The following is a 12,954-nucleotide window of genomic DNA, read 5'->3' as shown; positions in this document are numbered from 1 at the left end:
TTATCTACACCACTCCAAAGAGGTGCAGCAAATTGCAACAATTGAATCCTAATTACATTCAGCTCTCCAGAGATGTCACTTCCAGTTTAACATACACAGCTCCAAAGAGAAGCATTTCATAGGGAGACAGGACCAATGGACAAGGAGCTCAACAACTCAGGTGATCTTTACCCGGAAAACTCCTCCCTTTGGCAGACCTCCAGAAGGAACAGATCACATGTGAGAGGGAGCTGGGCTAAGAGCACTCCCCAGGTGCTTCTGGGAAGGCCTGCTCTAATTCCAGCAAGGGCATCATAGCAATTTAGCTCCCTTTACTTCTATTTCAGCACTTCAGCTTCCCTCTCTCTCTCCTCCAACATCTTATGTCTTGCTGGTGTCACTGGAAACAACAATATTTACTGTCTGACAGGGATAAGTTCTCAATATTGTCTTGACTATGTGCAAACTCTCTCACTGTAACACATCCACTGACATTGTCCAGTATAAACTGAAATATGAAGAAGTAAAAGATTAAACCACTGAAGTATAGGTACTAATAGGCTTTATTTCCAAATAGGATGGGAATGGCAGGAAAAACTATTCAATGGCCCTACAGTCTGGATAAAGATGCTAACCCAGCCCAGTACTACCTCCTTTCCCACTTGCAGCTCTGCAAACAACATTCTGCTGCACATAAAGGCTCTGACCTGAAGGTCCAGAGATGGAGACCCTTGCCTTACATTTAGGCAAAGAATATGGGAAAGAAGGAGAGGGAAAAGCTCACTGTTTCAGACTACCTTTGACACAAGCTAGTGCTTAGCACAGTGTAATGCTACTAGACAGCTGCTAATGTCATCTGACAGTTCCTCCATTACCTTTTGCTGTGGCTGAATCCAGCATCCTCCTGGCTGTTTGTCTCGGGCAGGCATGTGATTTGAGGCACGACTGTAGAAGTTGATTGGTAAATTCACTGTAACCCACCTCAGAATAGAGGCCTGACCCTGGTGTGTGCAGTGAGGCCTCACACCCTGCTGGTGTGTGTCCCTCCCCTAGGCAGGAGCAGGGAGGACTCCACTCACCGCTGGGAGCTGGGGTTTGTCCCTCCTGGGGAGATCCTGCAGTGCTCTGTGTCCCTGGGCTGCTGCTCCTGCCCCCATCCAGTGCCAGCCCCAGGCTCTGGAGCTGTGCTGCATCCAGGTGCTCCCGCTGCCATCCTGTCACCATGGCGGCGTTCTCCGGGCCCAGGTTTGCTATTTGCTCTGGGGACAATGCCTGAGAGGAACAAAAGACAGAAAAATTGCTTTAGGCTGTCAATTATAGAAGGCAGGTAAGGAATCAGAAGCCAGCACTGCCTTGCATTTGGAATGAGGGACATTAGCCTTCAACATTGTGTTGCTATAAAAGAGCTCAATAGAGCTTAAAAGAATCCTCTGTATTCATTTACTTCCCTGACCACTCATCTATCTGTCACCTTTCTCTTTGATGCTGGAAGCTGACAGCTTGAGAAGCTTTCTATGTCAGCACTGTATTGTACACTTCTTCAATATATTGTTGGAGTTTAATTTTCCAGCCATTTCATTTCTGATTTGCTCAAAGACTGATGGTATTGTGCAACCTCTTGTGTTTTCATTTATTTCCTCTTATTTCTGCTCTCAAGCAACCTCACTTGAACTTACATTTGACCTTTGATTATAGTTAGCAGTAGAGCAATGAGATGAAAACACCCCATGCTTTAATCTTATTATTCAATTTTCTCTTTTAGATTGAAAATCTTCCCAGTTTGTTCATATCAAATTTAAAAATTAAACATGGCAATCATAATCTTACAGTAATTATCTTATATCATATAGCAATTAAGCAGTTTGTAAAGCCTGCATTATTGAGCAGGCTGGTTTGCTTTAGTTCTAGTTAACATTCTGCAGTCACAAGCATTTTAACCCTCCTACACAACAAGCCTTTTTTCCTTGCAACAATTCTGCATCCAGGTTCTACTTTGGAAAGACAAAATTCCCCTTGCAAGTAGGTCAGATGATGGAGCAAACCCCTGCCCATTTTTCATTGTCTACCAAATGGTGTGCTGGTTTAAACTCAGCAAACTCCTGGAAATGTCTACAGGTTCAGACATTCTGAACTGAACATCTTCTTAACTCACTTGAAGTCCATAATACAATGTAATTTTTCATAAATCAAAATCTGAATAATTTATACAGCTGCAAAATGAGGCCATAAAAAACCTGTGTAAAACCAAAGTCTTCTTTGAATCTTTCAAATACAGAAAACTCTTCCAAAGAGGTACTGTGCTTTTTGTTAATCACTTTTTGTAGTATTATTCCTACTCTTACTAACAAAAATGTTGTTTGTTAGAAATTCTACAAGATGATATTGAGCTGTTTTGCAAAGAAATAGTTTCTGCAATGACATTTTAGGCTTATCTGAACTGTCAGTGATACTGTGCACAGTGAGTGCTCAAGGAGATTTTCTTTTTTATGGGAGCTGACACAGTTAACTCTCTGTTTAGCTCAACTGTCCATAAGTACATTGTTTGCCTGAGCAGCTGAAAGAGACCAGCCCAGGCAGAGTTTTAATCTTGTCACTAAGTCAAAGAAAGTCAGGGGCAATGATCTCAGGATCCCTGTTCTAATTTCTGGTCCACATTCAGTGGTGCTGTAATTAGATGTAATTCCTTTCTGATCTGTATCTGCCTGCACAATCTGTTTTTCAGAGCTAACTTGGGAGAATGGTGCCAGATTTTAGGTTAATAAAACAGCTCTTGCACACTCAGCAGAGAAATCTGTAGCTATTACAGCATCCTTGCAAATGTTAATAAACAGAGACAAAAATTCAGATCTGAATAAAATGTTGGAGGATACAGTGTCCATTCCCTGTTTTGTGATACTTGCTATTTCTTTGGCATGCATTCTGAAGGATGAATAAAGCTTGTCTAGCATATTTCATGGGCATCACAAATACAGATGATACAGCTGAAAGTTAATGTTCCAGATCCTTGATGGTCTCTCACTTCACAGACCATAGAAATTTTTTTCCAAAACCTAAAACCTATAAATCAGTGCTGCAGTTTATTTATACCAGAGTAAAAACAATAGAAATTTAGTAACTTCTTCAGTAATCAAGCTCTTACTTGGAAAATTTCAGGAGGTATATGTCTTACTGCTGATGGCTGGAAATATGGCATCAAGCTTTTATCAATGGCTTTTAATTCATCCTCATTCAAACCACCTAAAAAACCCACAGAATACAAACAAAACTCAATTAATGTTATTTTTATTAAATTTATTTTTAAGGTAATGTAAACTTTAAGCACTTATAAAATATATATATAATAAATGGTTTATTCCAGGGTGTTTTATAGAGAGATGCTGGTTCTTTCTATGTTTTCTTTCTTTCATTATATTTCAGCATTACAAATCCTCTGACCTTAGCCATTGACATGGAATGTACTCTACCTGAATTACTTTATCTTGGAAAAGAGAATTATAAAAGCCTATAAAATCATAAGCAATGTTATCAGGGAATGCTCATTCACAGTCTCTTCTTATCCATGTTAGGGAACATAATCATGCAATGGGAGTGACTTCTTCACCACTTAGGTGGCTGTGGTGGGGAATCATTGCCACAGGCATTGGGGATGCTAAAAATTCTGAGAGCTCAATGTGCAGTTAAATGATAACAGGGAAACAAATCCAGGAACAAAACTGGGAGTGACCTCTGGCTCAGGAGGTCTCAGAGGCTGCAAGAGCCCTCTGGAGAAGTATCTGGAGAAGCATCACTCCAGGCCAGTCCTGCCCTTGTGCTCCTCCCTGGGCAGCCCATTCTTTCCAGGCAGGATCTCTGGGCAGCCAGAGCCCAGCTCCTCCCAGGGCAGCCTGGTTCACCAAGAGTGACTGGGGCTGGAATCCTGATTGGTTTTGCCCTCCTTGATTTACCCTTTCCAACTTACAGGACCCAAGTAACTTCAGGCTGTGCTTCCCAAGGTCAGTTTGAGCAGATTTACAGAACCTTACAGAGAATATCACAACTTTTCCTTAGTGCTTCTGCAATTACTGGATATCTGTCCCTGCAGGTGATTCCCCTCTGGAAGAAATGTCTTTTGCCAGTCTGCAAAAATCCCCAGCTAGGTGAACCCATCTTTAACAGCAATGCTTCACCATTACCATCTGGAGCTGTAGCTTTGTTACCTGCTATAGTACCAATTTCCTGTAAAACAGAGCCATTCCAGCTGGGAGCAGCACCAAACACAGATTCTGTCATCTTCTTAAACTGCCTCAGAACAGGGGTGCTGCAAAACAACAGGCCAATTCTTGCAATTGCAGCACTGCAAAAGGCAACAAGGTCATCATTACAAGCTGCATTTACATGGAGTACTAAATAGGCTTGGAATATACTTAAGCCTGCTGTAAGAAGACTGTAAAACCCATTTTCAATTTAAAATATATGTGCACAAATTGCATACAAATATTTCAGGTTTTAAGCAAAAACTTCTATTTCTTGATGCAATACTTAAATGGTGAGATGTAAATGGCAGAGGAAAACTATAGAAGAACACATTTTAAAAAACTGCTGCATGCCTTCTGCTTTTCTAAAAGCATTTAAAATGTAAAAAGGTGTCCTTTAGGCTCTGAAAATCTTGATGGAACAAAAATGGCACAATAAATTTTATCAATAGAGCTACTAATAAATATTTCATTAGATATAAAATGCAGTACCTGAATTCAGCAGTCCTTATGGATGTGATTTCTGTGGAGTTCAAAGCACAGAGAACAGCTCCTAATCCAACTAAATCAAAACTTTTTAATGTGCTGATGGTCTGGCCAGAGTCGTCTAGAAAACCTTGTAAAATAGCTCTTGCCTACAAAAGCAGTAAGACAGCATGCATGAAGAGGGTAAATCTAATTGAAAGGTTTGTTACTAGAGGATTAAAATCTTACCAAAAGCGATGGAGCATAAATAAATATCCTGAGCCTGCCCAGTGTATGGTCATGGCCTTCAGGAGGAGCACTGTCACCACCTACATGTGACACTAAACCAGGGCACTGTTACCCAACCACTTGCTAAATGCAAATGGTGTGAAAAGACTCTGTACTTCTCCTGCCAGGTCACAGGGAAAGCCTTCACCACAAGAAATGGTGCTGGATTGCCTCACAGGATCAGTTACATTGCTACAAGAAAACATAAAATACCTAAGGGGATCAATATGTAATTTTATTATTTTTAATACTTAGGATGACTTGTCTTATTTAAGTGCCATAGATGAGTGGTGACCTGTGTCAAGGATTAATTTTCAGATATGAATGGGATATTGGTACCAAAGTGCCTTTGCAAGCCAAAGTAATTTAGGATGGTGCTCATTTTAAACTAATCCTTTAAAAACTGAGCCCATCTCAAGCACGTCACCAAGGCATCTTCCAAAGCCAGTGAAAGAAATAATCATCTTCCAAGATTTCCTAATCTATCCACAATGCTGAGCTTCAAATAACTAGCTTATCTAGCTGCCAAAGTTTTAAGACAACTGAAATTCAGCAGGATGAATCTCTTTTAACTAACTACTCTTACTGACAGCAGGAAACCTCAAAAGCAAACTGGTTCTGTGTAAAATCCTCCCAAGTGCCTCCTTCTTATGGTGCCCTTCAGAACATGAATCTATTGAACAGATTTGTGATATTCTGCCACCATGCCAGCACCTCTGCAGCCACAGAACCCTGATGGGCCACAAATATGCTGCCTATTGCAGATATAAATAGAAGTTTTTAACTTATTATGAAAGTCCCATTGATATAACTAGAAGTTATTAAAGGAAAGGAACATGAGGAGTGTATCTGCTAATATAGGCCTTGTAGGACAATGGATGCTGGGGCTGGGGACACTGCCTATTCTGTGATTGTCCTTAGGAAGGACCAGTACTCCAGCAGTAGTGTCTATTCCAGGGACAGTGTGAGAGGAGCTGCTCACCTCCTTCCACTGCTTAGTGGACAAGTGCTAAAGAACACACACACCCATCCCCACCCCAATTAACAGTGACTGAAGCTGTCTTGGCCACCTCCCCAGGGAAGCCCCAGCCAGGCACACACCAGTGCTGACCTTGTGGCCACTTTCACTGGGGCACAGCTGCAGAAAAGCAGCAGGGAGTAGTGTTGGTCCCTGGATCTGTTTTCTAGGCAGCTCCAGGACCTGGGTCCCAAAGGGCATGAATGCAGAGCCTTTCACCAGGAGTACACTCAGGAGCTCCCTCACTCACCTGGGTAAGAGTCCACCCTGTTTGCTGAGTAAGAGCAGAGACGGTGTCGATGGAGCTCAGGTCCAGCTCTGGGATTTCCTGTGCACTCAGTGCCAGAGCAATGCGGCCCAGGGAGATGATCTGGTAACTCCTCCAGTCTGGCAGCAACCCCCAGACCTTTAGATGAGAGCCATGAATATCTGTTAAATCATCATGACTCTTCCTCTATATACACCATTCTCAAATCCTTTGGTTCAAAAGTCCTAAAATCTGAATATTCCTCTTTGCACACAAAAGGCAGAGCTTAGGTATTGTGAAGGTTTTTGAGGTTCTACACCAATAATGATTAGTTCATCAAAAAATGATGCAATTTTTACAGCTTGGACTTGTTGATGAGTCAGAATATGAACTGCTGGAAGTGTGGCTGTAGGAGCAAAACCACTAAGAAGAATAAAAATGGGAATCTGTGCCTAGATCCACACTGTTATACTGCCAAGAAAGCAGCACCTGCACTACCCAGGCTTCTTCCCAGCTGCAACTGCTCCAGGGGACTGACTTTAAGTTCCTTTTGTGACCAGTCACCCTGGCTCAGTCACTGACAAGGAAAGACAAAGTAAAGAATCAAGTAATACAGACAAAGAGCCAGTTCCTACAGTCCTGATTTCTAGATTGTGTTCATACAATGTTAAAATAAAAAATAACTTTAAAGTGTTTGTAAAGATACAGTTAAATTTGTAAAGCTTTGTAAAAAACCCAAGGAAATCATCAGGGGCTCTTCTAAACCAGTACCAATGTATTTAAACTGACAGCTTCCCCTGCTTTTAACTTTATTTGTGATAAAGTTACAGTGATTGAAAAGCTGTCACTGAGCAGCCTGAAGGAAATTTGGTATAAGGAAAAGTTCTGCCTGAGTAAAGAATAATAAAAGTCCATCAGGAGCTGAATCTTCAGAGGCCAGAACTGTCAATTACATTTTATGACAACAGTAGAAGACTGTAGACAGTGGTCAGTATCTCCCCGGATGTGGCCAATTGCCTTTACAGAAAAAGACACTGGGTTTTGGCTGGAGGAAGGAACTTGAACAAGCCAGGCACACATTAAAAAAAAAAAAAAAGTTCACTTTAAAGCTCTCATGTACTTCAGCAACTCTGCTTTGTGTCAGTGAATACATGACAGGTTTCTAGTATAACACCATGCTGCTAACAGCACCTGGAAAATTAAAACTAAAAGCTCAGGGCTGGGCTACCATCTGAGTCAGGAAATATTTACTCCATTTTTGAGAGAGCTACAATTCAAGTTTTGTTCAAAAAGTTAGAAAGGACAAAGCTAGTGGGGACTTGCTGAAGAGCATCCCTGCAGTTGCCTACTAAATAGTGTTTGCACCATCAGATAGACATGGAGCTGTACAAGCTCCAGAAAATATAGAAGTAGAGCTCAGGAATCTGGATGTCTGAAATTAGGTACTCCTTACACAGAGCTGCAGGCTCTCTGCTGTGCACATCCAGCACAGAGCAGCCTCAGCTGCCAGGGTGCTTTTCCCAGCTGTGACCCTCAGGTTAAGGATTTGTTTAAGAGATGCCTTGCTGGATTTGTACCTCCCAACTGAGTTTCCACCAGATCTTTTATGTTGGTTTTACAATGTCACAAAGGGTCTAAGTCTGGGAAACTTCAATCTTTTCCAAAGCAAATAGATAGTAAAAAGTATTAGCCCAATTTTAAAGCTTTTAATTCTCTAGCTTAAGAGATACATGAAACACATGCAGGCAAAAATGCCAAGTGTCTGTTTCCTGATCTAGGCCATAAAGTACAGAATTTGAAGTACTTCATAAATAGTATTATTTGACAGGGCTGGGTGAAATCTCAGGCAGAATGATATAAATAACACAACACATGAAACTGAAACACTCCTTTGTCCTCATTCACCTAGAACTACAGATCTATCTGTCAGTGCTGCAGAGCTGAGAGACCTTCCACTTACAAGTGAGCTAAGCTTCTTACTTTCATTAAGATACAATCTGATAACTAGACTTTTTGAATTAGTTTGGAACAATGAGTAGTTCAGGCTTAATGAAACCTTTAATCAAAGATGTTAATAACATAACAGCATCTATGCATATAATTTCAAAGAGCTTTGCCTGTCCTGTCTCATTTCTCATGCTTCATGTTCAGTTTAACACCACATTGCATTTTGAAATTAATACATAGGAAGTCTGTCTTTGTCTAGCAGAAATCTGCACAAACACTCACAGACAATATACTGCCATTCAGTGCACTACAGATCTTTGAATATAGCCAGAAATGTGAGTGTATCAACCTTGTCAGCAATTTCCCTACAACTGACACCACTCTGTAAGTACACCAATATATTGCACTGCTGTAAAGAATAGCAGTTTTCACTATGGCAGGGGAGCACTGTTTTTATTTTCTTCTAGGATTACATTTTTCCCCCTTTTCCTACCCACACGTGTCCATGCTGACAGAGAGAAGCTGACTTGGGGAGAATACATTTGCTGCAGTTGTCCTCCTGCAACAAGGCAGCAGAGACACAACTACAGAGTCACCATCTGCTTTCAGAAATCTGTGCAGTGCCACTTCTCTTCAAGCACCTGCAGTTCCACTGCTTTAAAAGCTGAGCTTCACTGCTAAAAATTGCACAGTTGGCCTTATTTACCCCAAATCCATGGTCAGCTGCACTACTGGCTACAGCTGCTGGTTTAAGGAGATGCTGCCCAGGCCCATGCTCCCCCTGCTCCTGCTTTCCTCCACAGGTCACAGCCCTCAGGTCTCCAAGCCTCTTGCACTCTGTCCTGCTTGCTGCCAACTGCAACTTGTAGATGCTTCCCAACCTCATTCTGTCAGAATGATCTGATGGAACCTAAAAAGGACTTTTACATGTTGGATCATTTTGACAGAAGGGGATTACAGAGTAGCCATGCAGAGATGGAAGCAGAGAACAGATAACCTCCAGCAGATGCTGCTGACAGGAAGCTGAAGCCAGGCTGGGGCAGTACCCTCTTCACCTCTGAGTTTTCTGCAACCAGAACAATTTGTCTTACTGCACCCTAAGGCTTTTTCTTGCTGAGCAAAAAGCATGTTGGGGAATTTGCCCATTCCCTGGCAGTGCAGGCAACCACAAAGCAGCAAGAGGAGGTGATCCCAGGGAGAAGTGCAATGGCAACAACAGGCACAGAGCAAAGTCTGAATTCTCTGCCAGCCCACTGTGTCTCAGGCAGGGCTGCCCAGAGCTCTGCTGGTGCCCCAGACCCAGGCAGAGTGCTGACCTGCCCCCAGCACAGTCCTCTGCCCAACTGTGCTCCTGGTAAAGACAAAATGTAGGTGGGATTTTTCCTCCCTCAAATTTCCCACTGATGGGTCTGTCCCTGCCTGTGAGAAGGTGGAAAAAGGAGCTTTATTCAGCCAATAACTGCCTTTCAGTCAGTTTGGGTTTACCCCACTGGAAGCTATATTCAGCATCCATGTAGACAGTTTAACATGCCAAGCTTAATTCTCAGCAGGGCAATCAAGAGCTCCTAGTACTGCTTGCTGATTTTTCATTTGTGAAAGGAAAGTGAGAAGCAAGCAGAAAAGTAATTCAAAGTAAAACCACTTCACTTTTCCAGCTGCCAATAGCTCAGAACTACTTGCCTGTTGACTCCAAAGCAAGGGCAATAGTCTTCTATCACCACCTCACATTATTTTTCCAATAAACCATAGATATTCTTGTGGCAGTAGTGACATTGACATAGCACAGTTATTTTAGAACTGCATAGTTCAATAACACCAAATCAAATTACAGATTTAATTTTCCCACAGACAGGATAGTTACCTGCTTGGCTTTTTCCTTCAAGGCAGTCAGCTGGGAGCTGTTAAAACCTGAGACTCCCCCAAGAAGTTCCACATTTTTGTCAAAAGTCTCTGGATCCATGCATTTCAGTTCCTGAACTGACCAAAAGACATTTGCTTCTCCTAATTTAATGATTTCACTTGAAGAAGGAGCTCTGGTTCTCAGGCAATCTGAAAAAGGTCAAATAGTAAGAGTTTTCATCAAAGAGACAACAAAATAAATCAAAGCAATATTGATATTTAAGAGAGCAACAGACTATGAAAATTTACTGCTGCTGATGTGATATCGATAAATTAAATATTTTGTAATTGAAGAATTTAAAAAATATTCCCTTATTAATGTTCTGGATATAAACTACCAGTATCTTGCAAGTTTATTTGAAGTCCAATTCTCTAAAGGCATCAAAACCCAGGCAAGGGCTTGTTGTGAGTTTAAGCCACCATTTGCTGGGAGCCTTGATTCAACAGGAGTGAAATGCAAATGTTTGGGATGACCCTGGTGGAAATTCACCAAAAAGAGCTTCAGCTGAATAAACATCACATTCAAACAGTGGATCCAACTCAACAGGAATGTAACAGACACGAGAGGTCCTTGCACTCTGCAATGCCTGATGGAGATATGTGTCTGGTAAGACTTGCCTGACATTTGAACAAGGTGAAGACAAGCTGGATGTGCCAGAGAAGCACGGCGCTTGTTGGTTATGTCAAGCCTGTTGTTAAAATGTCAGGATCTAGAGAGGGCTGTACACTCACCACAGCACTGTTTGGACAGACAAACTGCCTTTAAAAATCTTATTTACAGTCAGGTTCCAGGCCTATGCATTATCAAACCAGACAGTTTCCATTGTGTGTTTTAACAAATCCTAGTCTTTGTTGACATAATCTACCTCTAATGTTGATGGAAAGCAGAAATAAGAACCCTAATGTGGTTGTTTACTGCTCCCTCTCCTGTCACTAATTTAGGAAAACCTTATTAAATAATTATCTAAACCAAATAATCCCTACATGTCTTTGGATACAGTCATTACCAGTAAAAAACATGAATTTCACAGATGCTGTGCCTCAGCTAAGCTCCCCCAGATAAATAAATTAAAGTGAGGATGTACAAAGTAGATTTGTACTTTGAAAGGAGGCAGAGGAGGGATTTATTTGCATCAAAGGAAGCTGCAGTAGTGGGTAGAACACTGAAAAGATTGAATCTGTTGAGCAAATGAAAATGCTGCTCAGCTTCCACTGTACCAGCTGATCTTCTGCTCTCCCTTTACCTCCCTCTTGTGAAGCTGCATTGTTTCCCTTTCCCCTGCTGCAGAAGGTCAGCTTTTCTCATGTAAATACTGCCCATCCAGACGCCGTGCAGCTCCCTTCCCCAAGTCATGAAAACCTAAGACTAGGTGTCCTTGAAAAAACCCATTGATTTTATAATTTTTAACACACCAGATACACTGATGCAATTAAAGAGGGAAACACTAATTAGATTTTTGACCTGATGCCACTTTGCTGTTCCTTTTGCTACAGGTTTAGTTTGATGAAAAACATATATATATATATATATATATATATATATATATATATATATATATATATATACACACATCATAACACATATAATGTGGTGAGAAACCTGAATCCTTTCTCCAGCACTGCCACTGCCCTCTGGTAGCATCTCAGACACACAGTTCCCTAGTTTTGCTTTTCATGTTCCATCTTGCCTTAAGCATCTTAAAACCTTTGCTTTTAATCTTGATATAGACATAGATGCAAGAACTCTGTCACTGGTAATTGCTACTGTTATTAACATTAGCTCACAAGTGGTCTGTGAGAAATGCAAAATAGCATTGGTGGCATGAAAAGCTTTAATGTTATTCTGGAGTAATTTTCATAATACCCAATTTTTTAGTGATTTACAAATCAGTAATTAAACTTCACTCCTTACTGAAACCACTGTGTGAGTTGTATGGAGCTGATGAGATTATGTTTGGTAACAAAAGCTCAATACCATGTTTGGGCTGCAGAAGCATTTCCTGGAGTAGCACAAACAATCCTTCAACTTCTCATCTCCCAGATTCCCCCCAGCTGAGCTCAGGCACCCCAAGTGAAGACTGAGGAGCCTCCATGGCCTTGGAACCAAATCATCCTTTGACAAAGACCCTCAGCTTTGACAAAGACCCTCAGCTTTGCTGGCACTGCTCTTGCAATGCAGGTGAGAGATCTCTGCAACTGCACTGGACATGAGCTGGGCTGATTAGAGAAGTCTTGGGATTCATGTAGATCTAGAGGCTTAAAAAAAGAACACTTAAGGACACAGGCATACTTAAATACCTGGTGCTGAACCTTCAGTCCTATGGCCCATGTCTAAAGAAATATGGCTTGTGATCTGCTGATTGACTTGTTGAAGGAAGAGTGAATTTCATGCATACAGGTGAACTAACCCCCTGCAATTTCACCAGCTCAGTCCTGCTTTTTTTAGAGCCTCTGATGACTCCTCTGATCAACTGAGGTCATGTTTTGTTTCAGATTATGAAAAAACACAACCCTCAGAACTCCCTCCACCTCTCTCTGCCTATGAATACAGCACTGTAAGAGGAAAATTCATTTCCAGAGACACACAGTCATCATTCAGAGTTCCTGCCATACAAGCAGATGGATTTCCAGGGTGGCTCAGGGCTTGCTGAGAGCTTGAACCTCTATTCTGCTAGGCAGAGAACCAAGGGGGAGATTTTCAAAAACAAAGGCAGATAAGATCAAACTCCTTGAATATCTTTGGATCTAAAGTCCCATTGGTGTTTTTCAAAAGCTTCCCCCACAGCAGGATTGTTTTCCATGGCACAGGATGGCACAGCTTATAAATTCTGCCTGGGTGAATGTCAGATAAGAGGAGAATAGTTGTTATTATAATAACA

The 12,954-nt window shown here is 41.5% G+C and overlaps 1 protein-coding gene across 1 annotated transcript in view; it reads right to left on the bottom strand.

Moving 5' to 3' along the window:
- The window catches only part of OTOA (otoancorin), a 33,147-nt gene that overhangs the window by 1,006 nt on the left and 19,187 nt on the right, over positions 1-12,954 (bottom strand). Inside the window, exons 22-27 of the mRNA XM_066560910.1 lie at positions 10,038-10,225; positions 6,233-6,388; positions 4,704-4,846; positions 4,176-4,312; positions 3,119-3,216; positions 1,059-1,251 (exon numbers count right to left, since the gene is read on the bottom strand). Of these exons, the coding sequence (XP_066417007.1) occupies positions 1,059-1,251; positions 3,119-3,216; positions 4,176-4,312; positions 4,704-4,846; positions 6,233-6,388; positions 10,038-10,225 (915 nt within the window). The remainder of the gene's footprint in view (positions 1-1,058; positions 1,252-3,118; positions 3,217-4,175; positions 4,313-4,703; positions 4,847-6,232; positions 6,389-10,037; positions 10,226-12,954) is intronic.

This window comes from Molothrus aeneus, chromosome 16 (assembly GCF_037042795.1).
Source record: "Molothrus aeneus isolate 106 chromosome 16, BPBGC_Maene_1.0, whole genome shotgun sequence".
Lineage (NCBI taxonomy): Eukaryota > Metazoa > Chordata > Aves > Passeriformes > Icteridae > Molothrus > Molothrus aeneus.
This window is presented reverse-complemented; position numbering and strand designations above follow the sequence as displayed.